This window comes from Guillardia theta (assembly GCF_000315625.1).
Source record: "Guillardia theta CCMP2712 unplaced genomic scaffold GUITHscaffold_181, whole genome shotgun sequence".
Classification (NCBI taxonomy): domain Eukaryota; class Cryptophyceae; order Pyrenomonadales; family Geminigeraceae; genus Guillardia; species Guillardia theta.
In genome coordinates, this window is record NW_005434495.1 from 62,620 (window position 1) to 89,688 (window position 27,069).

General features: G+C 49.6%; 10 protein-coding genes across 10 annotated transcripts in view; 5 read left to right on the plus strand and 5 right to left on the minus strand.

Moving 5' to 3' along the window:
* Positions 1-428: 428 nt before the first annotated feature.
* Positions 429-1,683, minus strand: GUITHDRAFT_156052 (hypothetical protein). The gene is made up of 6 exons (XM_005820334.1): positions 1,616-1,683; positions 1,373-1,474; positions 1,215-1,327; positions 1,090-1,172; positions 846-1,034; positions 429-596 (listed from the first exon to the last, which is right to left on the minus strand). The coding sequence occupies exons 1-6, from the start codon at positions 1,625-1,627 to the stop codon at positions 460-462; spliced, it is 636 nt and encodes a 211-aa protein (XP_005820391.1). The 5' UTR covers positions 1,628-1,683; the 3' UTR covers positions 429-459.
* Positions 1,684-6,115: 4,432 nt separating this feature from the next.
* Positions 6,116-7,534, minus strand: GUITHDRAFT_156053 (hypothetical protein; the record flags this gene model as incomplete). Its single annotated transcript, XM_005820335.1, has 13 exons — positions 6,116-6,219; positions 6,271-6,355; positions 6,396-6,481; positions 6,559-6,600; positions 6,654-6,700; positions 6,746-6,794; positions 6,838-6,921; positions 6,968-7,004; positions 7,051-7,091; positions 7,143-7,224; positions 7,272-7,318; positions 7,363-7,401; positions 7,486-7,534. Coding segments are annotated over 11 exons (568 nt in total), but the record flags the coding sequence as incomplete, so codon positions are not given.
* A 594-nt stretch (positions 7,535-8,128) lies between these two features.
* GUITHDRAFT_120417 (hypothetical protein) lies at positions 8,129-8,842 on the plus strand (the record flags this gene model as incomplete). Its single annotated transcript, XM_005820336.1, has 6 exons — positions 8,129-8,179; positions 8,222-8,374; positions 8,425-8,478; positions 8,533-8,585; positions 8,631-8,705; positions 8,752-8,842. 6 exons carry the CDS (start codon positions 8,129-8,131, stop codon positions 8,840-8,842), a joined length of 477 nt encoding a protein of 158 aa, XP_005820393.1.
* A 1,207-nt stretch (positions 8,843-10,049) lies between these two features.
* Positions 10,050-10,472, plus strand: GUITHDRAFT_60159 (hypothetical protein; the record flags this gene model as incomplete). The annotated part of the gene is made up of 1 exon (XM_005820337.1): positions 10,050-10,472. A coding segment is annotated over one exon (423 nt), but the record flags the coding sequence as incomplete, so codon positions are not given.
* A 532-nt stretch (positions 10,473-11,004) lies between these two features.
* Positions 11,005-14,150, minus strand: GUITHDRAFT_120419 (hypothetical protein; the record flags this gene model as incomplete). The annotated part of the gene is made up of 4 exons (XM_005820338.1): positions 11,005-11,537; positions 11,581-11,660; positions 11,707-11,757; positions 11,809-14,150. The coding sequence occupies 4 exons, from the start codon at positions 14,148-14,150 to the stop codon at positions 11,005-11,007; spliced, it is 3,006 nt and encodes a 1,001-aa protein (XP_005820395.1).
* A 2,100-nt stretch (positions 14,151-16,250) lies between these two features.
* Positions 16,251-17,277, plus strand: GUITHDRAFT_156054 (hypothetical protein; the record flags this gene model as incomplete). The annotated part of the gene is made up of 6 exons (XM_005820339.1): positions 16,251-16,607; positions 16,659-16,714; positions 16,763-16,800; positions 16,846-16,987; positions 17,032-17,154; positions 17,203-17,277. Coding segments are annotated over exons 1-5 (514 nt in total), but the record flags the coding sequence as incomplete, so codon positions are not given.
* Positions 17,278-18,419: 1,142 nt separating this feature from the next.
* On the plus strand, positions 18,420-19,544 carry GUITHDRAFT_156055 (hypothetical protein). The gene is made up of 4 exons (XM_005820340.1): positions 18,420-18,538; positions 18,584-18,784; positions 18,831-18,984; positions 19,035-19,544. The coding sequence occupies exons 1-4, from the start codon at positions 18,455-18,457 to the stop codon at positions 19,253-19,255; spliced, it is 660 nt and encodes a 219-aa protein (XP_005820397.1). The 5' UTR covers positions 18,420-18,454; the 3' UTR covers positions 19,256-19,544.
* Positions 19,545-20,335: 791 nt separating this feature from the next.
* GUITHDRAFT_156057 (hypothetical protein) lies at positions 20,336-21,142 on the minus strand (the record flags this gene model as incomplete). The annotated part of the gene is made up of 2 exons (XM_005820341.1): positions 20,906-21,142; positions 20,336-20,854 (listed from the first exon to the last, which is right to left on the minus strand). Coding segments are annotated over exons 1-2 (448 nt in total), but the record flags the coding sequence as incomplete, so codon positions are not given.
* Positions 21,143-22,576: 1,434 nt separating this feature from the next.
* On the minus strand, positions 22,577-23,519 carry GUITHDRAFT_120422 (hypothetical protein; the record flags this gene model as incomplete). Its single annotated transcript, XM_005820342.1, has 2 exons — positions 22,577-23,417; positions 23,464-23,519. 2 exons carry the CDS (start codon positions 23,517-23,519, stop codon positions 22,577-22,579), a joined length of 897 nt encoding a protein of 298 aa, XP_005820399.1.
* A 2,048-nt stretch (positions 23,520-25,567) lies between these two features.
* Positions 25,568-27,069, plus strand: part of GUITHDRAFT_120423 (hypothetical protein) — a gene marked incomplete at both ends in the record, with an annotated part of 2,372 nt that continues 870 nt past the window's right edge. The window contains one exon of the mRNA XM_005820343.1: positions 25,568-27,028. Within this exon, the coding sequence (XP_005820400.1) occupies positions 25,568-27,028 (1,461 nt within the window). The remainder of the gene's footprint in view (positions 27,029-27,069) is intronic.

Genomic DNA, 27,069 nt, shown 5'->3' on the forward strand with positions numbered 1-27,069 from the left:
CAAAATCTACCGAAGATGGGGAGGAGAAGGTGGAAAGGGGGAAGAGGGTTCAGCGATGCTTCGGACGCAACAGGAGCAATCGACCAAAAGGGTGGGAGAAGTTTTAGGAATCAGGAAGGGGAGGTTCCAGATGAGAGCGAGGAGATGATGGCAGGAGAGGGATGCTGAGGGAACAGGGAAGGCGGATGCTCTAAAGAGCAGGGGCGGGAGGAAGCGGAGGAGGGGCGAGGAGGATGCGGATCTTCTCTCATGGCGGATCCGCAGGGGCCATCATGGAGGGGGCTGGAGGTAAAAGAAGACTAAAAACTTTCGCAAACTAAACCTTGCACTGAACTAAACATGGAAGAACTTTTTCTCAGTTAAGTTTAGCAGGAGCCTCTCGATGGCTCAGGCAGTCTGCTATGTTTCCAACAAGAGACACTTGGAGACGCTTTCAAAACTTTTACTCCTTCCTAAAACTTACATATCCTCCTCCTCCTCCTCCTCCTCCGTCCTGCGACGCTTTCGAACCATGATGAAGCCTTCCTCCTCCACTGGCTTCGCGTCACTGTCCGCACTGCTCTCAGAGCTTGTGGTGTAGAGCTGATTGTTTGTGTCTGAAGTAGAACGTCAACTTTCGCTCGTTCCTTTGGCAGCTCAGCCTCTCATGCCCTTGGTCTCCTTCCCTTCCCTTCTCTCCCCTCCCTCCTGCCCGCCCGCCCCCCTCCTTCCTTCCTCGGGTATCTGCCTGCCTGCCTGCCTGCCTGCCTGCCTGCCTGCCTGCCTGCCTGCCTGCCTGCCTGCCTGCCTGCCTGCCTGCCTGCCTGCCTGCCCTTTCTAGTTTCTGGCCACATCCGGTTTCTTACCGTCTTGTATGATCTCCAAACTCCTGCACCCCTGGTACACCAACCCGAGTATGGTAAGCCTACCAAGCTCCCCGTCTTCTTTCGGTTCCGTCCCATGTGCCTCCCCTAGGTCGATCTGATAAACCTCCGCCACCTCCTCCACTGCGCACTGCAGCAGTTTCCCTTCCATGCGGCTGCGAGGCCAGACGCCTACGAGAGGTGACAAGCAGGATGTGAGCAACAGGAGGCGACGAGGCGAGCCTACCAGACACGCGATAGCCCTCGGGCACGCTGAGACTCCAAGTAGCATGAAGCTTGACAAGCTCGAGAGACGCGTGGAAGAAACAGCTGCGAGAAGTCAGAGAAGGAGCAGACGAGAAGGAGGAAAACCTCAACGCTTGTCCTCGCTTCTCCGGTGATTCGACTCCCATAGACACGAAATTCAAGAACTTGCTCAACTTCCTCCTCAACGCCACGAAGATGCGCATCACTACCTTCACGATCTGCTACTCTCTCAGCAATGCTGAGGTTCCCATCAGTCTGCGAACCTGCAGCTTAACGGCGACGATGACGGAAGATGTCGACTTGATCAATTCACGAAAGGTGATAAAGCACTTAGTGATAGCGATTACCCATATGTAAGCAACATCCTACGATTGAATCAGATCTCATTTCAATCCTGCCTCCTCCTTCTCTTTCACTCCATTCCTCCCCCATCACCGCATTCAATTCAACACGTCCTCTACCTCCTCCCTCCTATTTCATTATTTGGATTTGCCTGTTGGACTTACTTTTCCAAACATCTTCGTTCCATCTGGGATTTCTGACAGAGGAAGCGAAAGAAATCCCAGAACAGGCAGGAGAAGCGCCTCAGTGAACTCAGGAATGGATTGAAATGTTTCTGCGCACGTATGAATACTATCACAAGTCGCTCAGACACACCTGGACGGTCGTCCCTGAGAGCAGCTAACAGCTCTCGGATGCATTGCAAGGCTGAATCGAATGAAGTTGAGACTAGCGCTGCGATCACCATGTCAATGGATCTGTCATCATAAACGGGTGTCAACCTGTTTCAAGAAAGAACATGTAGGGAATGGAAGAAACCAACTTCCCGCCTTTGGCATGTTCGGCTAAAATCTTACAGTGCATCATCAGAGACTGGAATGCAACAGAGTGAAAATTCTCACGAGGGGAGGAGGATAAAGAAACGATTGACAATTTAGCTTGTGATGAGATGAGAAAATTGACTTCGCAAGTTGAAGTGCAACATCTGAGATTTGAGCTTCTGATTTGCCACCTGCGAGCAATTAGAAGGTGACATTCTCTTTTTGTTTGCTTACAAATCTTCAAGAGGCGCAGGAGGAGTGAGAGATGTAGGCTGGCAAGTCCGCTATCTTCCACTCTGACGTATCCATCTCAGAGGATACTCTCTCTGTCCCCACAACTCTTTCTCCATCTCTCTTGTCGTTTTTACCGCTCCCTCCTCTTCTCGTTTCTCTGCTCTACTTGTTTCCCTCTCGTTCGTCCTCCCCATTTCTTCTTTTCACTCCGCTCACCGGTCCGTGAGCTTCTTGAAGAATTCATATATTCTCTCCCAACGGACATCTGACGGCTGTTAGGCTCCTTACAAGGAGCAGCAGGGCATCACCGTCATCAAATTCATCACGTGCGGCAGTTCGCTGCAGACATGCTCAGAACGCTTCTCATCAGACCTGTCCTCACCATTCCAACAAAGAAACTCTTTTCAACGTTTGCAAGCTGCTCGCCTTTGATGGCCAACTCAAGAAACATGCAGATTGCTACTCTTCAATCAGAGCATCAACGAGCAGGAGCCCGGCATACCTTCATACAGCTCGGAGATGAGATCCATGTAATCAGATATGAGATTGCCCTGCTTACTATGGTCAGTAGCAGTCAGCAAGGTCACTTTTGTCGATTGCATTCATCAAAACAGTGATCAAGTCTCACTTTGTTGTTCTTGGTATTTTGTACTCGATGACTCCGAAGTTGATCCAAACAATTAATAAGCTGCAAAATCTTTCAACTTTCCTTCCTCTTCCTTGCCCCCTTGTCCCCGTTTCACTTATCCACTTCCAAACTCACTCCTCTCCTCACTTTCCCCTTGTATTCCTTGCAGTCACTAACATCACCTCACCTGCACAGGCAACCAACTGACAAATCCAGTGCTGCAACAAGTCGCGACCTTATACGGGAAATCGTCGTTATCATTATCATCTGAGATTCAACGAGTGAATGAAGTCGAAGGAGACTCGTCCTCAACCCCCTCGCTTCTCTCTCTTTCCTCTCTGCTTTCTCCTTCTTTCCTTCTCTCCTTGTTTCTCCTCTTATCTGCCTTCCATGTCATTGGTTACCTTTGCTGTAAAGAATGCGGGTCAAGCTATCATCAGCTTCACGTGCACACAGGCGAGCGGCAACGGTGACGTCATCGTCATGACTGCAAGAGAAGAATCCTCGCGTTCTCAGCTCGTCCCTCAGCGTAACGTTCCACTCCCGCATCATCTGCTCGCATTCAGTCTAGGCATCCCCAGCCGGTGACCACCTGCAGCATGGCAACTAATTGCTCATCATCCGTCTGCAACATGACAAGAATCTTCGGGAAGATGCTGAAAGCGCAATCCGGAGAGATTGGAAGTCCTGCAAAGGCTTTCACGTCCCGCAACTCCTTCATCACATCTCACTTGTCTTCTCAAGGGACACGATTTCGTGGCGAAGAGATGTAGAAGAAAACTTGAAACCCTTGGAGCCCTACGCATTTGAAATAACAAACGAGTCATTGGAAATGCTTGAAAGGAGCCAAGACCTTCTTGCTGCCTTCAAAACCTTGTTTTCTGCACTCTGTGAAAACATTTAGAAGAGTTGAAGGCGGAAGCATGGGATATCACGAGAGAGAAAGGGAATTATGTGACTGGTGAGATGATGCCAGCAGTTCATTCCCTTGAGTGAAATCATTTCGCACTTCACTCCTCTTCGCCCTCACCTGCATCATTCGTCCGATCAAGCACGCCATGTCCATCTTGTCTTGGAGGCTTGACCTGAGACTGTCAGTTGAGCAGACAAGCATTTTTGGTGCTCTACTGGCAGTGATGATACTCGTGAAAGTATGCGCACGCAATCTTGAGCGCTGTTGCAGCATTCAACCAACAGCTCCAACCTGCAGCACCACGGGAGGGTCAACGAGCGAAAGTTACCAGCAAGGAGATCGCGCGAGAGGGGTGACCTATTCTGATCGCATCCTTCAAGCGCGATGAAAGCTCCTCCATGTCATCGTTGCTCTCGTACAGTTCATGCAGGTCTGCCGGCATCTCGACCTTTCTTTCCCGTTCATCCAATCGCATCAGAAACATTGATATGCACCTTCCATCCGCACGTCTTGATCGCGATGTCTTTCCTTGTCAGCCCTTGCAAGTGACATCATCAAACATCATCGAGACCTGCAAGCCTACCGGACGAGTATTGCCAGACATGCAACGCGCTGAAGAATAGAGCAACAATCTAAATCGAATGCTCAGTATGTCGCGTAGATAAAGATTGTATGCCACGTTGGAGAATCCTGATTCCAACTGCCAAAGCATGTCAACAATCGTAACTTTAACCTCATAAGAAGTGATCACATCGATCGAGCAAGTTTCTCTCTCAAACTTGTCAATCGTCTTGAATTTCAATGGTCAGCTCAATCAGAAAGAAGCAGTTTTCACCTTGCAAACACAGGTATGCAAGCAAACAACAGTCGAGTCGTCGAGCTCCTCTCCCTGGCAACTCAACAGCCCTTTGTTGAGGAGGCATGTCAGCACCATCCATGCAATCCACTTAGAACTCCGCCTGAGGCTGTAGTTGTGTGGTAAAGAAGACTATGGAAAGAAAGGCTCTCCATTAGGGAAGGGCTCTGACAGCAGGTCATAAGAAAACATCTCACTTTAGCCAACCTTGATGGCCATTAGCACACAAACTTTGTAGAGATCAGCAGAACCGATCCACCTAGTCTGGGTCAAACGATTGATCTATAACACACTCCTTTCTCTGCCTTTCTCCACCCAGCTCCACCTCTCCCCCGCTCTCAACTACGAAGATTCAGCCTTCCGAGTCAGTCCTTACAGTGGATGAAATTGTAGACGCTTCGCACATCTACCCAACACCTCCAACTCCTGTAAGTCATGATCAAATATGAAACAATTCCAAACAACTGACAGTTTCTGCAATTTTGTCGTTGGATATCAGAAAACTCGCAAGAATCTTCAAAGGGCAGAATCAGAACTTGAAAATGATTCAGGGATGCTACCAAAGCCGCGGAAAGAGACGAGGGGCATGACCGAGCGAATAGCTTTTGGACTAAGAGCATGGCAGATGAAACAGCGGATCCACGTGCCTCTTGCTCGTTGCTCTCTGCATTTCCTTCTTGCAAGGTTGATGTGACGTGGGTGCTGCTGATCTTCTCGTCATGCCAGCATTCACAGACAGGCTATCACCATGTGGTTGTGTTGCCCATCCCCGCGAGGACGCAATGAAGTACGAAACGATCACACCTCGAAACGTTCTGTCGTTGTTCTCAAGCGAAGACAAAGTCATCACAAAATTGTACCTGCGATACAAATTGAACTGAGAGATCATTGCACTCGTCCATCTGTGCAATCGAAAAATGTCATCTCAAGAAACGAGCAACGTCTCCTTCCTCTCTCGGATATTGCAAACAAAGCTTCATAAACGTGCGAGCTGCAATCCTTGCACTTGTAATATCTATAAAACTTGCACATCATGATGGAAATGAATCAGGTGGGAAATTTCTGTGACCTCTATTTCCCTCATTCGAGTCGTTTTCAAGAGGGTTTGTAGGAACAAGGCTGCGTTGACGGATAGATAAGGAGCGAATAGAATGAACATCTTGTTACACAAGATGGAGCTTACAAGTGAGGGGTGGTGCAAGCCGCAAAGAGAGCAGTGCAGACGTGCTTGCGCAATTGCGGGCGTTGAGTAAGAATAATCTGAAAGACGACATCATGAAAGAGGTAGAGAGCGCACGACGCTTGGAACCTTCGACACTTGCCAAATGGGCGAGAACATTTTCATTTGAATCACTCTTTTTGAATGGCCACTTCGATCCTTGATGCTAACGGTCAAGTTGCATGAAGTAACAGCTTGGGTTCACCTGGGAGGTTACAGGTTGTCGCAAAAGGGCATACAAGGTCTCCATGATCGTCTCATTGGCACTACTATGTGCAACTACTTGGTGTAAAAGATAAACAGAGATTTCATACAAGATTCGTACCTGCTTGCTTCAAACTTTCCAAGATTCCATCACACTGATCTTGATTGCGATCCAAGAAAGATCGGAGGAAGGCAGAGCGGAAGGCTTCTTTGGCTGCAAGTCTCTTGTTTGCAACTTTGACATCAACATGAATCATTCTTGACCCGTACAGAGAGTTCAAGAGACCTCGAAATAGAGCGATCAAGACGAAGAGGTCCAGTGTGGATAGATGATTGCCCCCTCTGATGTCCTTCAAGCCCGCAAAGAAAGCCTACTGAGAGTTAGATCGTCAAGCTTCACAAGCTCGGAACCTTTGCAAAGAATGGGCGTGTACGAATGGAAGAGACTATAGATCCATGTAGAATGTAAGAGATTTCAACTGGAACATTCTTGCAGCCTTCGCGGATGGAATGAACCTTTAGCGAATTCAGATCTCTTAAGAGAAATCATGTAAGATATGTCAGTAAGGCTTACAATGTGACAAGCATTGCTTTGTGTTGTAATTTGGAGCATTGCCTATGACGCAGATATGAGCTTATCATAATACTCCAACAGAATTCGATCGTCACGTTCACAACAACGGGCACGTCTTGATCCTTGACAACTTTCAAAGATCCTGAGACAAGTTAGGCGACTGCTCTCGAAGCAGAAGATTCCGCACCTGATATCAGTTCCAAGAAGCTTTCTCTCTGACTTATGCTCAGGTCGAGCTTCGTCACATGTCAGCCTTTTGATAACGCATTCCTGACTCACCTCAGAAATGGAGCCGATGATGGGAACAAGGAGATCGCGATCCGAGTTCAAAAGGTCTCTGTACGTATCGAGGACCGGCGACAACTTCGACAGCATAAGAGGTCTCTTCAATCGCTTTTTAATCGCTCACCTGCTCGGCTGAGCTCCCTGCAGCAGCGAGTGCAATACTTTCCATTTTGTCAGGACAGAAAACTCTACACGAATCGACATCACCTATTGATGACTGGAACTTTGTGTTCTACAGTCATGAGCAACTTTGGCATATGGTTTTGTGAGGACAATAAAAACACGAAACGCATTCAAACCTCAAGCATCATATCAAGCAAGAACTGGTCCGAACTGCACGTTGTGGCAAGAAGCCGAAGGATCTTTTTGAATTCTTGTTCCCTTACGATCATCATTACTACACGCTCACACACCATTGGTTGATATACTCTTCTGCATTGGTTTGCAATCTTCGCACGAGGAGTGCCGCGGTGGCCTTGGGAAAGGGTTACAATGACATGAAGGCAGCCAGGTTCTCACCAGCCGCGAGTCTTCTGCCTGCAGCATGGGAGTGGCGACCTGCAGGTCGATCAAACGGCCACCAGCAAGAGGCATCAGGAGTTCGAAGAAGAGGTAGCAGGAGACGAGCAAGGAAAGGCTCACCTGCATCAGAACCGCCATGTCCGCCGTGAGAATCGCGTCCTCATCCATGTTGGCGGGACAGAGGTAGGAATGCAATCCAAGGCAGAACACACATTTTCATAATGATTATTTGCTGTCTTTCAGAAAACAATAAAATTAAAAATGAGGCGGATCCGCTCTCATCCTTTTCTCCCTCACCTGCAGGATCATGGCGCGGTGGAGGTTGATTGTGCTGCTACTTGTGCAGCTTCCCGCGGCAATGGGGTTCCTCCTATCTTCTCCCCTCCTCTCTTCCTCCTCTTCTTGTGTGTCCATGTCCTCGTCCATGTCCCGGCTGTTGCCTCGAAGCGTCAACCTGCAATGCAACGGACAGTGGGTGCAGTACGCAGCCGAGGTTCAACGACGAGATCCAGGGCGACTGATGCCACTGAAACAGCTTCCGCCCAACATCATCATACGTCCCGCAAACAAGTTCTGTAATGAGATCATGGAGTGCAATCTGCTGGCTGAACGTGTCTCTTCCAGCCGAAGTGCCACTTTCCAAAATTGGGGCTATGATGAGGAACAGTGATCTAAACAATTTGGATATGAGGAATATCTTTCAGGTTTCTCAGAAAGCGATGGTGTGAGTAAATTGAATCAATACTTTTAGTTGTGCAGTGAAATGGGAGGGTACGGAAAGATTGATGAATTCAAGATGTACTTCTTGGAGCAGGTGGACGAGACAGAGCTTAATGGTATTTGACGATCTTGTCAGGGCTGGCGAAGCTACCTGGTGGCAGAAGACACAAATACGGGAGAAGTGGTTGGCTGTGCTCAGTTGACACGCATTCAGCTTGGTGGATACTTTTACATCAAAGATGATCTACAGATCAAGAATCTGTTTGTGAAGCCAGAGTATCACAGAATGGTCGTCAACTTCCTCATCATCCTCCTCTTCTTTATGATTCTTCTTGGCAGGGCATCGCAAATCACCTCATTCATGGTCTGCTGCAGAGGCTGAAGCCCCGTGAGGTGTTGGCCTTGGACTGTAATCTCCTGTGGGAGTGACTCGTGCTCTGTGGTCAGCGTGCATGGAGCCTAGCGAGCAAGGACTCAGAAGCATTCTTTCTTCTCTTCGCGTGGGAGACACCTGTATCCGTCCTTGCTCTTTGACGCTTTATTAGATCTGGTTTTGTTGGACTGACGTGGAGTGAAGTCGGTCGAGTGTTCCCTGGGCTGCTGTGGTGGTTGATGTGGCCGTAAGGAGAGCAACTTGCTGTTTGCCAGCGATAACAATCTTCATAGATTTCACCTTCAACGCTTGGCTGATCCCAGCACAATCTACTTTGCTGCCGAAGGTCGTGGAGATGATAAGGCGTACAATCCTGCTGGTTAAGAATTTTATGATCCCACCCTAAATTGTTTAGACATTAGAGAATTCATCAGACATCTCGTCAAAGAGACGAGAGAAAGAATCTGATCTAGACTAAGCCGATATGCATTACTGTACTGCCTCGAATCACCAAGTTCCCTTCTTCTGTTCGCACCAGGGTATTAGTTTTACCGTCCCATCTTTGTACAGGTCTTTGCAAAACTACATTCATCGATTCATCGAAGTCATTCAAAATGCCTCTGAGTTCCAACCCACTTTCTACCAAAACACACACTTGCTTGCCCTTCAATTCTTGGAACGCTGCTGGGTTGTATATGTCAGTGTGGTTTCTCAAAATGTTCTCCATGACTGAAAACCCCCCTCCTCGAAGACGATCTACAGCAATTTGTGTAGTTGAAATCCTCGCTGATGCAGAGGCGCTCTTCACTATCATCGCTGATGCAGCTGCGCTCTTCACTATCATCGCTGCAAGCACCATCATCGCTGTTGCTTTCCTCCACTCCGCCATCCTCGCTCCACCTCTATATTTATCACTCACCCCTTCTCACCTAGGGCTTTTAGGGGGTACCATGCCACTCAGGGTGGTGGAGGATGCTTGGTTCCAGTAGTAGTGAGTGAGCATAATGCACAGGGACTACCGACGACAGCGGCGATGAGAAGGAGGGGGAGGACGAGGATGGTAAGGCGACTCACTTTGGCTTTGGTGATAGCGATGATGAAAGGGGATGTCGTGGACAGTGGGGAAAGACCAGTAGCCACCAAGATCCGAGAACATCTGCCGATGAAAACCAGAAGCGGTCCTTGGAGGGAGGGCTTGACAGACTTCAGAGATAGCTCTGAGTGGCATGTGAAATCATCCATCGGACTAAAACAATTTGTGTTCAGATGCACGACACTCTTCCGTGTGAGCCCCAACATTCATCTGCGGGGGGGTGAAGGATTGGACATTTTGAACTCTTTGAACGAAGAAAGGAGAGAACTTGTATGGAACATGACAAGCGCTTTGAATGTTTGGCTTCTGAATTCGTTCGGTGTCGACTTTCTCCACTCTAACAAGACGCAAATCTTGTGCTGCTTGGACAGGCTCAGACGCGAGCATCGAGAAAGGAGGGAAGTGAATGTGCCGTCACCAAAGCTCCTCGTGAAGGTGGACGATACTTGGAAAGAGGAATTGATGGATCGCGACAGTCTGCAGCAGAGATTTTTCCTTGCTTGCCAAAATGGTGACAAGGAAATATTTCTTGACGCTGTGAACAAGGGAGCAGATCTGGACAGAAGTGACTGGGCCGGATTCACGGCTTTGCACTATGCAGTTGCTCACTTTCAGCCAGGGATTGTTTCAATGCTTTTGTCTGCAGGAGTTGACGTGAACAGGAGGGACAAGAGAGGCTTCTCCCCCCTCATGCTCGCTGCTGCCTATCGCAGTAGGCTCATGGTAGACCTGCTTGTCATTACAGGGAAGGCCGACGTCAACCTTGCACAAGGGCACAACTCATCCTTTCCCGGCGCTACAGCTTTGCATCAAGCTGCAAAGACTGGAGACCAAGAAGTGTGCAAGGCATTGATTGAAGGAGGCGCGCGAATGCATGCCGCTGATGCGTCCGGTCGTACTCCTGCCGATTGGGCTGCTATGTTCTCGCACTTCAAATTGCATGACTTCCTCAGAGGTTGCGAAGGAATTTTCGACATGTTCAATGAAACTTTCTCGTACATTGAAAAGGAAAGGGTAAATCTCACAGAGCACGAGGCACTCATTGCAACCAAGGCTGGTTGGAATCTCGAAACTAGAAGGAAGTACAAGACAGAGTATCTCCGCCGCATACCTCGCGGTTCTGCCTTGCTCGACCGCATGGATCCTGTCAAGTACCACCAATGTCTCCCTGGAATGCCTCTGGTAAACTCAACTGTTGCAAAGCAGGCGAAGTATGCAGATATGATTGATCTTGATGCATCCGAAGATTTCTTTCCGGACACATCCACGAGCACAGAAGAAGAAGAAACGGCTCCGTGCAACATGACTTGGGCCGACCTTGCAGACACTGATAGTGAGAGTGATTCGGAATCTTCCCCTTTCATTGATCTCGATGAGCGATGATGAACAAGTTCTATTCGTGTATTGATTTCAAAGAATGCAAAGGAAATACATAGCAATAAAATTCAATATTTCATTCAGTTCTGCCTGATAATTCTGGAAGTAGAGACAATTTCAAGCTTGTCAGACGACCAAAGTCATATTTATCGAAACCGTGACGACGGCGCTTTGATTTTTCTTTCTTTTCCTTTCTGCGCATTCTGGTGAAGGTGGAGTGTGGTTCCTCGATGAAAGTCCATTGATACAGAACGTGATGCTTGCCAAATAGGTCGGTAGCTGTGACAGTCACGATGCTGTGGCGCTCCCAAAGCTCACAATCAAAGTCGGGCGGGCAAGGAATATTCACATGTCTTCTTCGCTCCGACGTCAAGGGCACAAAGTTTTCTCTCCTTCGCATCTGTAAAGCCTTCAACACCTCATCGCCCATGTCCCAGAATTCGTCGAAATGGTCTCGTTCAAACTGAATGTCTGGGATACGCTCCCTGCTCTGTACCAACAAGAGGCTCGAAGGCGACTTGAAGCTGGGTGTCGACATATTGACATGTGAAGACTTGACTTTCACCCAAACTCGCTCTCTGCTGGCTTGTGCAGAGCAAATCCTTTTGCCTGTCAAATCGTTATTGCAAGAGTCTTGGCACAACAAAATGACCTTGAGTCTTCGATGTACGGTTTGAAAAGAGCATCTCCCAACACGCTAGCGGCTGCTTCCAATATCGTTGATCTTCCGACCTGAGAAAAGCTGAGGATTCAACTTCCTGTCGATCAATCCGCTAACCTCGCCATGCAGTCATTCCATTCTTTCGATGTGACACAATTTTCTGTAGAACTGATGCATAAATGTCAGATTCCCAGAAACTCATGGTTTGGAATTATATACCTCGAGAAGAATCGATTGTCGTTGTAAATGATTGGAACATGCCCGGGAAGGCATCCGTCAAAGGCAGCGTTATCTCTCGTAGGAACTTGAGCACAAACTGACATAGGAACCTCCATAAACATGCTGTTTAATCCTTCATTCGATTTGGAGCATTCCGAACTTTCAGGGAAATGAGGAGGTTCATCTTCACTGAATTTTTGAAATCCACAATATGAAAGCTTTTTGTCAAAGGTTCGCACATATTGGTGATGGTCTGTAGCCATTCGCTGACTGTCTTTCATAGACGTGAAACCTTCCGTTAGTTGTGCAACTTGCTGCAGCGCATTTTTCCAATCTCGCTGACTTGCAATCATGTCTAATCTACAGGTCGAAAGTAGTCTGGACGACTCCATTTCCCTTTTTTTCGTTTCATCTTTGTCTTGCAGACACGCTTTGACAAGGGCTGTCAAATTACGATTTTGTTCAAAAAGAGCAGAATTGTTCAATTGAATTTGTTTGATAACCAAATCTTTGGTTTCAATAGATTCCTTGCAATTTTTAGCTTTGATGTTTAAATCGTTGTAGTTTTGAATCTCTGATTGCAACTTCTTTGTGAGGGCATTGCACTCAACTGAGTCCTTTTTTGCTTGAGAAGTCACAGCAGAAATTTGAGCGTGAAGCGAATCTCTGATCTTCTTGCAATCCTGCACTTCTTTGCCGGTCCTGAACATTCCAAACGAAGCTTCATTCTTCAAACAAGCTACTCTTCTGGCTGTGCCGTTTTGCAACTCAGAAATCTTGCCCAGAATGGAGCCTGCATTTTGTCGTTTGTGAAAAGTATTTGAAGCGAGTCTCCATCGAAGCTCTCCATAAATTTCTTCAGATTTGGAAAGCATTGCCTCATTATACTCGACATCATTGAGGTCACATATTCCCTCATTCATCTTGTTCATAACAACGCCGTGGACTCCATAGTGAATGAGATTACACTGCCTTGAGTGGTACTCATGAAGTGTCACAACCCAGGGTACTGTGAAGCACATTAGGAAAATAAATAATAATGACAGTGTTGTCCACATCGTTGAGGCTGGTTTGCAATCAGACGGGCAAAGCAATTTCAATTTCTTCTTAAGCTCGCTATTCTCTTTCTCACAAGCCGTCAGTTGTGCTCTTGCCTCATCAATTTCCTTCCAACATTCATTCCTTGTTGAACTGAAATCAAATCCTTGATCAATTTGCAGTTTTTCAATCTGCTTTTTGGCGTTTTGGCTTTCAATTCGAATCAACTCCATGTTGTGTTCAATGAGATCAAGAGTTTGCTCGGCTCGCACAGTGCAAAGTGCTTCCTTGGATAGCTGATGCTCAAGCTGTTGCCAAGAATCGCACACTTTAGAAACCAATCGATCCATCTCCTTCTCCACATGGACAACAAGATCTTGTCCTTCTTCTTCCATTTCTCGAATTCGAAGACATAACGCGTCATTTGTTCTACGTAGCCTCTCCAGCTCTCTATCTCGTTTCAAGAAAGCATCCCTGATCGAGTCAAATGAGTAATCTCCTCTACTTGTTGGACTTGAAGGCTCTTGCACTGATCGGGAAACTTTTTCGCTCACGAGATAGATCAGACTTAATCTAGCACTTTCATTTTTCAACCCCTTCGAATCATCTGCAATCGTGAAGTCGTCAGATCGAATTTGTTGCGCATCTCTCTCAACTGGCACAAAACTTAGTTTCACATGACTGCCTGGTTTTCCGCGGAACATGCAATATAAGGTAGAGAGGTCTAGTGATCGTATGCTCATGTCGTTCACTGATTCCAATTTGTATCCCGATCTCAATCGCTCGAAGAGTGCTGCAAGTTTTTCTGACTTGACCGCACGGATCCAGCGAGCCACTGTATCAGTAACAAGAAGTTCGTTTGCAACTTGGCGAAAATGAATCCCAAAGAAGGTTGCCTTGCCCCCTGATCTGCTTCCAGAATCCATGCTAGCCATTCGAAAGAAAAGAACGGCTTGTGCAGATCCTGCGCTTCCATGAACCAATTCAAGAGTGTCTTCTGACAGGAAACTTGCGGCCATAGGGAAGGGAAGTCGGGGTGGAGCCAGCGGATTTCGCTTTTGTGGAGATTCTCTGCATGTGTCGCGATAGTTTAGGTCAGGATTTGTGCGAGGAGAGTCCCTTTGCTTCAAATCTGGGTTGGAGACTGTATCGCTCGACAAGCCATCGTCATCATCGCCGTACATGCCGTTGCCTGGACAACGAAGCTGCCTCATCGAAACATCATCTACGATCTCATCCTCGTCTTCGTCCGCTCCTGTCAGATCTCGGAGCTGCTGCTCGACTCGCCATCCCAAGTCTTCCATATTTCCGACTCAAGAGTGTTGTTAGGGCCCTTAGAGGCGAACATTGGGTCCTAGGGATATGATAGGTCCGTTGCTTAATACATTATAGTTTCATAGGATGAATAGAGGACAGAGTACAACCACGACTAAGCCTAGGGCTACGCCTAGGCGACCGAGGCTTTCACTGTACTACCGTAGTAGGGCCCTAGGTGCTACCCCGCGTCGGCGTATCATAATACAGTCACGACTCAGTTTTAAAAACGGCGACAGAAGAGGGTGTCACAAGTCCACGGTCTGCCACCCGCTCGAACCCGCACAATTCACGGAAAAGACGGGGTCACTCCACCCACCTGGCGACCCCTCACCCCTCCACATAGCGCGACTGCTCTGATTTAAAACTCGTGGGCTTTATTTGTGCCGTTGGCCCGTCGGATCGGCCGCTACCGTCCTATCGCCCCCCCTCTCAGAAGTTCACAGTTCAAGTAGGGCTCAAACTTTTTCCAAACACTTCTGACCAACTTTCAACCAACAAACAATGAGATCATCAGAGTACCACTAACTATCATGATTCAATCAGGCAAAGTTTTCCTGAAAGCCCAGGCTTCCCGCGGCCGCCGCCCGGCTACCGGGATGATGCCTGATCGGACTCTCACTCTCAGTCTCGCCGGGACCGTCACTGACTCGGACCGCCCGGCCGCTACCGTACCGTCACGGTAGACTCCCAGTCCCTGAATGGCGGCGCCGGGTCATGGGATTGATGCCGCCGAGTGCGTTGCGGCCCGGGACGGGTCGGTTAGTATACTGGCAAAATTTAGTAAATTATTATCCTTGTTTTTATCATGATTATTTTTATATCTTTATTATTATTTGTATTTGTATTTATTATGATTATTTGTATCTGTCACCTGAGCCTCCTTGCTACGAATAATTTAAAACTATAATTTTGGTTTATTCCTTCCTCTTCTCATGGCACAGACTATAATAAAAAGCACTGTATTTTAAAAACATCAAAAATGAACAAAAATGATTATATGAAATTATAAAAACCTTTTTATATGGACAGTACCAGATGGTGGAAGTAGTTCATCTGAATACTCTTCTGGTAGAATATATAAAACTTTTATTTCAATTTATAGTAAATGTAGCAACACTAGTGGTATCAAAATTTGAATCTTAAAACTAAGTTTAAAACCAAACTACCCTCGTGGAACCCCCCACCCCTACCCCCTCAACAACGACCTCATATGCCTAGGACCAAGTGTTAGACTCCCTTAGATTTCATAGGACCCCCAGGAACCTACAGGATCCACGGCCCCTCAGCCATCAAACCCCACCCGCTTTTCGAGGTTGGATAGTGGGAACTAGGGGGTGGGGGTAAGGGGGGAGTGGGGAAGTGGGAGGGGATGGGGGAAGGGAAGGGCAAGGTTGAAGGGCACAGGCAAGGTAGGCGATTTCTATAGTAGCACAATAAGCTAAAAGCTGCCCCTCTTCCTCATGGATGTCACAGGCTTCTCAGGGGGGTGGAACAAGGAAGTTCCCCTTGCGGCTTCCCGCCCACTATGCCGATGTCATCCCTTCTACTTCTCCTTGCTCGATGCTCTGCCGCCTTGCCAGCTTCAACGAGAAAATCTTCCTTCCCATCACTTACACTCTATACTATCTTCCCAATCAATAGTGAAAGTAGTTCAGGACGAACCATGGTGAAGAAGGCGGGAGATGGCAAACTTCAGGCAGTTTGTGGTGATTTGAGCCAAGGGAGAGCGAGGCACATGATGAGTGGAGACGAAGAGATTGAGTAGTATCTTCGTTTAAAAAGACTCGATAGTTAGTATGCTGATTGGATTCGACAGAATAAGTATGTAAATGAAAGGTATTCTAGGATTATTCGACACAGGATAGTGAAGCTTGAACTGGCAAATCATAGGCTCTTATAACGAATGTTCATACCTCTTCTGTTGCACTGCAGTTCTTTCCATTCCATGTCGATATCTTGTTTTTTATGACTTGTGCTTTCCCTGAATACCAACAGCCCAGACCTTCCACCTCACCTCCCCCTGCAACCCTCAGCGACTGCAGCGATGCAACATGCTATTTTCAAACTGAAATGCTTCCTTCTGGCAGTTATTATGTATTCAGCCACACCTTATACTGTGTCAGAGAAGCTGTGCTCTACCAGCAAGCGAGCTAGTTGATGGGAGATCGTAGGATAGAAATGGCATTGGACAGACAGGCAGCTTCGCCAAGACCACTTTTATCTCCGTCAAACTTCAATCGCCTCTCACCTATACCAACTGAACAGTCAAGCTTGCGGTCTAAGGCAAAGATGTCGGCAACAGACGCTGGGACCGGATCCTCAGCGCATGCATCGAGCTCCGCAGGATGGGCTTCACCTCCTTCCGTTGACCTCAACGCAGCGAGACGTTCTCCTCGAGACAGGATGAACATCGATCACCTTCTCTCCTCCAGCCGGAGCCCGTGGTTCTAATGATGTTTCCTCTATATTGTAATTGGTGAAATGTATACAATCAGGTCGCCCCGACATTTCCGTGAATCGCGTCCTGTGCTTCAGCCGCCACGATTCACAAGTACTAACATGATGAAATTATTGTCTCTGTGTCGCTTACTTTCTGCAGACTCTTTTCAGGATGCAACTGCGGTACAAAGGCCAACGGTAGCAGTATTCATAAACGTATGGTCTCTGATGAGTCTTTTTTAGACGGGAAAAGGAATTTCACTGCAGCCAGTCCGTTCCCTGGCTCCTGGTTTCGATGCAGAGTCTCATTCGGACCAGCATGGGAGTGATAGCGATGGCCAAGCTGAGATCGCCGGAACGTCTGCGGATCTGAGAGCGCCAGCAGGTTGAATTGAACATACTTCAAAATTTAGACTGAAATGATTGCAGGGGAAACAGCAGCGTCAGGATCACTTCGATACCTCCCAGTTCATCTGTTCGTTGCAGCTGTTGGTGATGGAGATGTCAATCCTGATACCCCGCCCAAGACAAAAGAAATTCTAGATCAGGCAAGTTGTCATCGACTACAAATGTAGCAGCTCAAAACCCTGGATTATCAGGTGGTGAAGAAGGTCTCCAAGGAGCAAAACACTGTGGTCAATGTGAAAGGAGAAGGAGCCCTTCACATTCAACTTCGTGTGTTTGCCGCCAGTAGTGTAGAGGCCAAGGCGCTCAAAGATTACATCACATCACATCACGATCAAGTTCCTTGTCCTTTCATTATGTTGGCGAGACAACTTCCTATGGCAGTCGCCTACGACACAGCGATTTTGGATCCAACAAATGCAAATGTGACACTTTGATTTGTGCAATTTTTCGATTGACGTTTGCTGGTGATCAGGTTGCAGACAGGCTCAGGAAACAAGCGAAGACAAGAGCGATCAAGCTTCTTCGCGAAGTGATCTGGGACGAGGCCAGTGGTGTCACAGCCGCGATGCTACGGGGCAGACATGGACCTCTGGTCCCTGCTGAACGTCTGGAGGCTTTGATCATGCAACGCGCGACTCCCCTGGATGGTGAACCCGGGTCGACGAGATTTATCTCCTTTCCTGCTGTCCGCAGACAAGGCGACCTTGCTCAAGGCGCCGACGGGGTTGTCGAGAGCTCACAGGTAGACAATCAACAAGGAAACGACAAACCCTCCGTGAGTCAAGCGAAGAGTGAAGGCCATGCCAAGGGCAATTTTCCATCGAGAAGAATAACAGAATCACACTTTCCTGTAAGTCTGACTGTCATCGCCATCGGAGAAGGGACGATAGCTCGGAACACTCAACCAAAGTTGCTTCATCGCCTTAAACAGTTGATGAACAAGGTATGCCAGTGACGATTGGCCATGCTCTGTGCGACTTGTAATGTTTTTCAGGTTCCCAAAGAGCATCATTGTTCCATCGAACTTCCCAAATACGGTAGCATTCCATTGAGAATGCGGCTATTTGTAGCAAACAGTGAAGATGCCAAAGCTGCACGAGAGTGAGTCGTATTTGGCATGACTGCAATCAATGGTTGATCATTGGATTTCAGATATGTCAGTGCTAACCAGACGCAAAGACCTACCCCTTTTGTGATCCTCTCGCATGCTCTCCCCATTGCAGTTTCGTACGATTCCAGGACCTTGGATGTCAGCGATGCCAATGTTGTTGCAAGTGTTGCAGTTTTGCATAACTGATCTGAATCGAGACAGGTTGTAGATTGCTTAAGAAAGCAAGCAAAGACGAGAGCTGTGAAGCTGATCAAAGAGATTATCACCGACCCATCCGTCGGAGTTACGATGGAGTTATTGAGAGGCTACGAAGGAGCTTTGGCACTTGCAGACATGTTGAATGGCCCACTAATGAGCCACGCTGTCACTTTCGGGGGAGGTAAGAAGTACATCTCATTCCCTGCGAGGAATCGGCAGGTGAGGTTTTATCCCCCGTTTACTTGGCAGCTGATGTCATCTTAGGCGGTCGAAGGACCAAGCAATGAGCGTGGGGAGGAATTTCGAGGTCTGGAATCCCTGGCAACGGCTGCTGTGTTTTCTACGAAAGGACAAGAAAGCATTGCTGAAGGGCTGGCAAGTGAAAACAGCTTGGAGCAACACATGATGAATCAGCAGAGAGTCTGTGAAATGTGCAAATCGATGAATGATGGAAGTTACGGAACGGTGAGGTTTGTACTAAGGTCAACTTATCTTACGTGAGACTTTTCAGGGACGTTTCTGCAGCAAAGCTTGCCGCTACGAGGCTCATGCTCTGCGTGTTGCGCAGCAGCGGAGGAATCATTCGTCCTCCACACAGCCAATCAAAACAGAGAAGGGTGCGCCGGATCAAGGCACAAGCCTTGCTCATGGTGTGAAGATTGAAGGTTTGGAAGAAGTATTGACCTCTTTGCAGCTCCACTGACCATGATGGTAGGAGGAACTGTAGGCGTGGAACAAGAAATGCGGATGAGCATAGATGCACATCCGATGAAAGAGAACACCTCCATCTCCCTTGAGGGCAATGCCTCGGATCATAAAACCTCAGATCGTACGAGGCTTTTCCCTCAAGATTTGAGGATGCAATTGTTTCAGGTGGCGAATCTAGCAGGCCTTGCTGGTGATCAGATGTCTGTTGGGAGCAAGAGAAAACGATGAGTGAGATGACGTTGCGACACATAATCAAGGTGATCTGTGAAGTCAAGGAATTAATCCTGAATGTAAAAAAGTTGAGTCGTTTAATCATGAATAATGGTTTTATTTAAGTAAATATTCAAGTTGTGACAACGTTTTCTCATTCATCGGGTAGTACGTAGAGGAAGAAAATTTCTGTGAGAGTTCTCGTTGTCATGCAGCCCCCTTTCTGCACGTATCTCTGCATCTATATTGGACACGTACCGTATGCGAGGGAAACTCTCCCCTTTTGATAGTGAGCCGATGATTTCTTCCTCAATCTCATCTTCATCACTTTCAAAGGTTTCGTCGTCGTACCTGTCAATTTGTTACACGATTCTCTTTTGCAATATCCAATTTCCATACCCCATATCAGAAAGCAAACGCTTTTGCTCGCCCTCTGTGTAAAGAGGCTCGAATTCCCTACCACTCATGAAAGCAGGGCCAAGATTCATCTTCTCTGTCACCCCTGTTTGCAATTCCGCGAACTCTCTACTCCACAATGATGAACGACTTGAAGAGGACAGCCCCCTACGAGTTTCAGGTCTTTCGAGCTGCTGTAAATCCGTGGGACAGAATGGCAATGGTGGGATCATCAACCTTCTTTCACACATTTCAGTTCGGGAGCAGAATGCGTTAACAAATATTTCACCTTTCAGCTCCAAGAGACTGTTTCGCATCGACATTGCCATCAACAATTTTCTGATTTGTTTTGCTCTCAACGACCATTTTTTCCATGGTTTCATTATCCTTCATCGTCACAGCATTTACCCGGATATTGGTTGTAGCAGGTCGTTTCGCTCCATTCATCAGTTGCCACTTTCTTGGGGAAATGTCAATTTTTCTTGGGTTAAACAGAGTATTCAATGTGCTGTTGTTCCACGCTGGTCTCTTACATCGAGGTCTCTCAATATTCTCTCCATTATCGAACAACTTGTGTTCAGAATCTTTGTCATGATCTGCGGGAGGACTGGCTTGAGCGCGTTGTGACTTTTTCTTAGAGCTTGAAGTCCATGGCCTTGCTGAGCATGCCAATGGAGAGGATCGCAATCTAGTGTGCAGCCTCTCCATAATTCTAAATGTCATCTGTTCGTTGAATTCTATTCCTGGCCTTGGGGTGCACCTAACTCCATCCTCATAGGGGGGCTTAGGTTTCAAGGGTATTCGGAGACCTTGGTCATTTCTTGCGCTGCTTACTGACCTTACACCGGTATTCGATCTTGTTGAGCTAGCAGATATCGGGGCCGGAATGCAAAGGCTTGGTATATTATGCTTGCGACTTGTGCAACTATTCTGTCGAGGTGTATTTCTTGCTTGAAGTTCTGTGATGTCACTTTGTTTCGTAATGTCTTTGACCTGATTCCTTCGCGTAACATTGGAATTGGTGTCAGATCGCCCCTGCATCATCGTTAATAAGCTCATAATGCAGACGATGCTCACCTTGTGAAAATGAGTGGTCTGAGGTCTGTCATGAACACTTCCTGGCTCAGAAGGGCGAACCACCTGATGCCTAGACGCGTTCCCCGTGCTTCTCGTGTTAATTTCAGAGCTGGCAGTTCCTATTCTCAAACCCAAGCCTTCCTCCTGCGAAACATAGAATCAATCGAGTTACATTGATCATATCTCACATCTGACCTCTTCTAGGATGACTTTGTCAAACAAGGAGCTGTCTTTCCTGAACTCTGAGGGTTGCATCTTCATCGTTATTTGCTGCAACTTGATTCAAGAGCCATGCATGATTTTGACAGGTGTCATGTAGCAGATGCGGTCTTTGTTTTGAATTGCATACGAAGATCTGATAAAGTATCGCTTCTTCTCTCACACAGACATCATCATGCTTTCTGGTCCACTATGCTTTGCCCATGCTGTGCGTTACTGAACCGCCAAGCCCGACCCCACCCTCATCTGTCAAGCCACCCCTACCCTTTATATATGATCCCTGGTACCCCCATCATCCCTTTGTCCAATAAGCGGGAGCTTATTTACCTCGACTACCCTACCCATCTCTGTCCCTGCTTCTTTTTTTTAAACCCTACCCGGTGCAAATGTTCAACTGACTGCTGCTCCTTTCCCGTTCCTTTGGTGAGTAGTACGGGCCTACCATCGGGTTCAGCTAGCATCCCCCGTGTCCCTCCACAAGACTCGCCCATAAAGGGGGGTGAAGGGTACAGCAAAGTGAGTTTTTCACTTAACTTTGAGTAAAGAGTCTAGGTAGTACGGTACAGGATTCAATCATTGGGGGGTGGGGGATGGTGGGGTGGAGTGACTCAAATGTTACTCAACATCAGAGGCCGCGGCTGGCAAAGTTAACGTACGGTAGCAGAAGACATGCGGGCAGGTGGGGTGGGTCGCTCTTTTTTGGTCGGCCGACCGATGATACTCTACTTTTATAGTACTTTGGGAGGATACGGAGAAGGAAGATATCCTACCCCTCGACCAAGACTCTGTGCCAGGGGAAGTTGCGAAGCTGCCAGGAAACCGAATTCACATCATTCCAGGACATGAGGCGAGCAATTACTACCGGGGGTTTAGGGTTTAGGACTGAGCCGGCCCTTAGTAAGAGCAGCCGGCCCTTAGTAAGAGCAGCCGGCCCTTAGTAAGAGCAGCCGGCCCTTAGTACTGAGAGCATGCTGCTCCGACTCTGCGGCGCGTAGGAAGAGCGCAACGGGACAGGAGGAAGCTGCGAGCAAGTTCTTGGTATAGTTCAAACAGCTTTCTAAGTATGGTACTGCAGTATGATGAGAGCGTTCGCAACCACGCAGGGCGAGCGCTCTGGAAGCTGCATCTTCGATGACTGCTGACAGCTCGCTGACGAGCTGGCATGTCCTCTTGGCTTGACGGAGATGCTGCCTCCATTGTGATCCCGGCTCTCCAGGTCTGTAAACTCCAGCCACTCTCCCTCGCTCTCCTCCTGTCGCTGCGCTGCGTCGCTGGTGCCCCGCTGACCAGCCGCCTCAGAGTCAGGCTCCTTGTCGAAGCCGACTGCTTCGAGCTTGGTTGCTGCGCCTTCGAGATAGAAGGGCAGCTCCTTCATCATGCGTCGAGCATCCTCCGTGGAGCCGAGGAGGATGCATAGCTTGGACCCGTTCCAGGACTTGGTGTTCAAATCCTCCTCCATGTCGATGCCTTCCGAACGTTGATCTCGAGCCTGTTAGCGATCTCCAACAAGACTCTCTTGACTCTTGCGATAGACGTGTTGCCGCCGTTGCACAGCCCCTCCATCTCCTTCCTCGTGAAGCGACCAGATGCCGCCGTCGACTTGATGATGATCTTGATCTCCTTGCCGTCCTTGCCGCCTGCCTTCTTCTACATCCTTGATGCCTTCTTCAATTTATTTCTGGACACAAAGCGATCAGCTGTCAACTCGACTGCGAGCGCCTCTCTGATCTTCGGGTCCTCGCTGAACAGAGTCAGGTGTACTCCCTCCATCGCTTCGCTCTCTCGGAAAGCTCGAAATGCTGTATCATTCGCCTCTGGGCAGCTCGAGGAGACGATCCACTCCACCTCCCTCTGTCTCCAGATGACGTTGGCCCCTACAGCGATGAAGCCTTTCTGACCTAAGCCTTTGTGGACTTGCTGTCCTGGCGCCCCAGCGACCAGCATGCCTGCCAGCGGCTGGAGTTGGACCGCTGCAAGGGACTGGCGCAGCAGCTGATAGCGATAGACGGCAGCTATCTCAGCCGTTGTCATGCCGCCCAAGGTTAGCAGGTGAGTCAGCTCTGCCAAGCTGCCCCCTTTGCCCCAGGGTCCTCTCTTGGCTCGAATCTTGAAAGATCGATCGTGCATGATGCTCACATGTACAGCTGTGAACTTGCGACCATCGATCGCGAAGTCCTCTCTTCCCTGCCAGAGCTTCTCCGCTTGTGCATTGCGGAGGAAGGAAACAGTCACCGGGATCTCCTCAGCACTCGCTATCTCGGGTCTATACGGAGCCTTCCACATGATTGCTTTACTCTCTTGCACTGAGTCTACGATCAGTCCGATCTCTTCAAATTTCTTCTTCAGCTTTTCTTCATGGTTGACATACACCGAGGAGATGCCCAGGAGAGTCATGGAGATGAAGGAAGTCACCTCGTTGCCTGCTGAGGCGGTGTATGTCTCGACCTTCTCCTTCTTGGCTTCTTCAATCTGCTGCATAAACCACTCTCTGGATGCGTCACTCCATCCAGTCATCGCTTCTTGCAGAAACTCACGTCGTGCCTGCTGACATGTCGAGCGGATGGCTTCTGCGATAGCGTCGGGGGTGCATCCCTCCACAGCCTTGCAAGCCTGGGCTGTCCTGCTGTTCGGATAACGCTTCGCGAAGCTCTTCACCCTCTCGACGAGATCAGCTTCGAGGACAGAGGCATCCACAAGTCCGCTCTGCGTGTGCTAGGTAGTTTGCATGGCTTGTTATCACCTTGCTCTATTCTAGTCTAACAGGGATCTCGTGACCTGGCAGTTCGGCCCGACTTGGCTGGCCCTTATGGCAGCCGTGCTTCTGCTCTGCTCCCTCCTCTGATATACTTCAGTGGTCTTCCCCGGCCTCAGCCAGTGGAGTTTCCTCCGCCTGCCTTGGCCTGGGTCGTCCGTGCTTTCAACTTGTGTTGCTTCCTCGTCTCCGACACACCTTGGCGGTCTCGGCCGGCCTTCGGCCAGTGAGTGAATGAGGGATAAGGTGGTAGGTGGAATGCATATGGGTCCCTGGAACTCACGTCCCTTCCGAGTCCCCCGGGCCTCGGTCCGGACCGGGCCCGAGAGCCCGGCCGGCCTCCGCCCGGCCTCCTCCTCCCCCCTCCCCCACCGGCTTACCTGCCCTTACCTTCGTTGCTTGCCCCATGTCCACCTCATTTATTTCTTCCTCCTTCCCCCCATGGGGCCCACAGCTCCGCTCCGCCTCTTGTCCACCTCTATCTGCAGAGCGTTACAACACGCGCAAGCCTGAAACAGGCTACAAGGAATGGCAAGCAGCAAAGCTCACCATGGAACGTAGACCTAACCAGATGGAAAGGCGAGAGAATGGCCAAAAACGCGCAGGCGAGCTTCAGATGACCCAGGTAGCCGAAGATGCATGGCTAGAGGAGAGATGGAAAGACGGAGCGGCCCTGCAAATACCAGACAGGTCAGCTCAGGGGGACATCCTGCCATACCCCCCTCCACCACCTCCCGCCCCATGCCCCGTCTCTCCACTCCAGCCACCTTCCCCCCCACCAGACATGCACGCAGAGACAAACTCGAAGCACGACAAGGAGACTAGGGGGGAGGAGGAGCCATCAGCCCCAACGAAGATGCAAGAGAGGTACGCGTCCCACCTTCAATGGGCATCGGAGGCGGAGGAGCAAATCCTAACAGCAAGCAGCAACGCACACGAGGCTACCACCGATAGGTCAGTGCACTCAGCATGGGTGGAAACCCACAAGAGGGGTTTAGGGTTTAGGGTTTAGGGTTTAGGGTTTAGGAGCCGGCCCTTAGTAAGAGCAGCCGGCCCTTAGTAAGAGCAGCCGGCCCTTAGTAAGAGCAGAGCCGGCCCTTAGTAAGAGCAGCCGGCCCTTAGTAAGAGCAGCCGGCCCTTAGTAAGAGCAGCCGGCCCTTAGTAAGAGCAGCCGGCCCTTAGTAAGAGCAGCCGGCCCTTAGTAAGAGCAGCCGGCCCTTAGTAAGAGCAGAGCCGGCCCTTAGTAAGAGCAGAGCCGGCCCTTAGTAAGAGCAGCCGGCCCTTAGTAAGAGCAGCCGGCCCTTAGTAAGAGCAGAGCCGGCCCTTAGTAAGAGCAGCCGGCCCTTAGTAAGAGCAGCCGGCCCTTAGTAAGAGCAGCCGGCCCTTAGTAAGAGCAGCCGGCCCTTAGTAAGAGCAGCCGGCCCTTAGTAAGAGCAGCCGGCCCTTAGTAAGAGCAGCCGGCCCTTAGTAAGAGCAGCCGGCCCTTAGTAAGAGCAGCCGGCCCTTAGTAAGAGCAGCCGGCCCTTAGTAAGAGCAGCCGGCCCTTAGTAAGAGCAGCCGGCCCTTAGTAAGAGCAGCCGGCCCTTAGTAAGAGCAGCCGGCCCTTAGTAAGAGCAGCCGGCCCTTAGTAAGAGCAGCCGGCCCTTAGTAAGAGCAGCCGGCCCTTAGCCTAAGAGCAGCCGGCCCTTAGTAAGAGCAGCCGGCCCTTAGTAAGAGCAGCCGGCCCTTAGTAAGAGCAGCCGGCCCTTAGTAAGAGCAGCCGGCCCTTAGTAAGAGCAGCCGGCCCTTAGTAAGAGCATGCTGCCCTGCGGCGCGTAGGGAGAGCGCAAGGGGACCGGTGGAAGCTGCGAGCAAGAGGTTCGTATAGTTCAAACAGCTTTCTAAGCATGGTACTACAGTATGATGAGAGCGTTCGCAACCTGCTGTATCGGAGATCATGCCAATACACGCAGGGTGAGCGCTCTGGAGGCCACGTCGAGGAGGCCGCCGACCTCGTCGAGAAGGTGAAGAACTTCACCAAGCGTTATCCGAATAGTCGGACAGCTTATGCTTGCAGAGCTGAGGGGGGATGCACTCCCGACGCTATCGCTGAAGCCATCCGCTCGACATGTCGGCAGGCGAGACGCGACCTGTTTGAAGACTCTCTGAGCGAATGGAGCTCAGAGTCGAGAGCATGGTTTATTCAACAGATGGAGGAGGCCAAGAAGCAGAATGTCGAGACATACATCGGCACCGAAGGCACCGAGGGGACCTCCTTCATCTCCATGACTCTCCTAGGGATTTCCTCGATGTATGTTCGATGTATGTTCGAAGGCAGGACAGAATACGCCATCGAAGGGAGAGTCTTTCGAGCCACAGAGGTGAGCATTGCACATGACCGGTCGTTCAAGCTTCGAGCCAAGCGAGGACCTTGGGGCAAGGGAGGGAGCCTTGCCGAGCTATCACAGCTCTTAGCTCTTGGAGGAATGTCGACGGCTGAGATCGCTCAGATCTATCGATTTCAGCTGCTCTCGCAATCTCTTGCAGCCGCAGAGGTACAACCACTTGCGGGCATGCTCGTGCAGGGTCCTGGGCAGAGAGGTCGCAAGGGGCCGAGCCCGAAGACGTATGTTGCTGTTGGGGCAAGTACCGGAGCTCTCCAGCAGAGAGAGCTAGAGTGGGTGCTCAGCTCGCCTTCGACGGCAAGCTGCGAGCAGACCTTGGCCTCGTTCAGAGAGAGCGAGGCGATGGAGGGGGTGCATCTCACTCTCATCAGCGACGACGTCAAGCTCAGAGAGACGTTTGCAGTCGAGCTCACAGCCGACACCTTCGTGCCGAGGGGAAAGATTGCCAAGCAAAGGAGGGCACTTCGCGAGAGAGATCATGCGGGGCGCAGCAGCTTCAGAGTACAGATCAAGTCGAGGTCAAGCATGAGCACAGGCCGCTTCTCGAGGAAGGAGATGGAAGCGCTGTGCGGAGGAGGTAACACATCGATCACGAGAGTCAAGCGAGCCATGTTGGAGTTAGCAAGAAGAATGAACCTCAAGCTTGTCAGCGTCGAGGTCGAGGAGGATCGTGACACGCTCAGCTGGGATGGGAGCCTGATAGCTCTCTCCCTGGCGACCAAGGCAGAGGCTCGACGCTTGATGGAAGACATGCCCTTCTACTTGGAAGGGATCCTGGAAGTCAAGCTGGAGGCGGTGGGGTTCAAACCCACTGTCAGCTCTCAGGAGGAAGAGGAGTGCGAGGAGCAAGCCCAAGAGCCCCAAGCCGCCGGGCAGCAGCAAGGCGCTGGATGGCTGGAGCTCAGCGACATCGACAGGATCACCATGGAAGCAGCGTCACCGTCAGGGCCAGTCGACCAACAGGTCTTGCTCGACCTCTCGACGATGCTCTTGGAGACATCAGA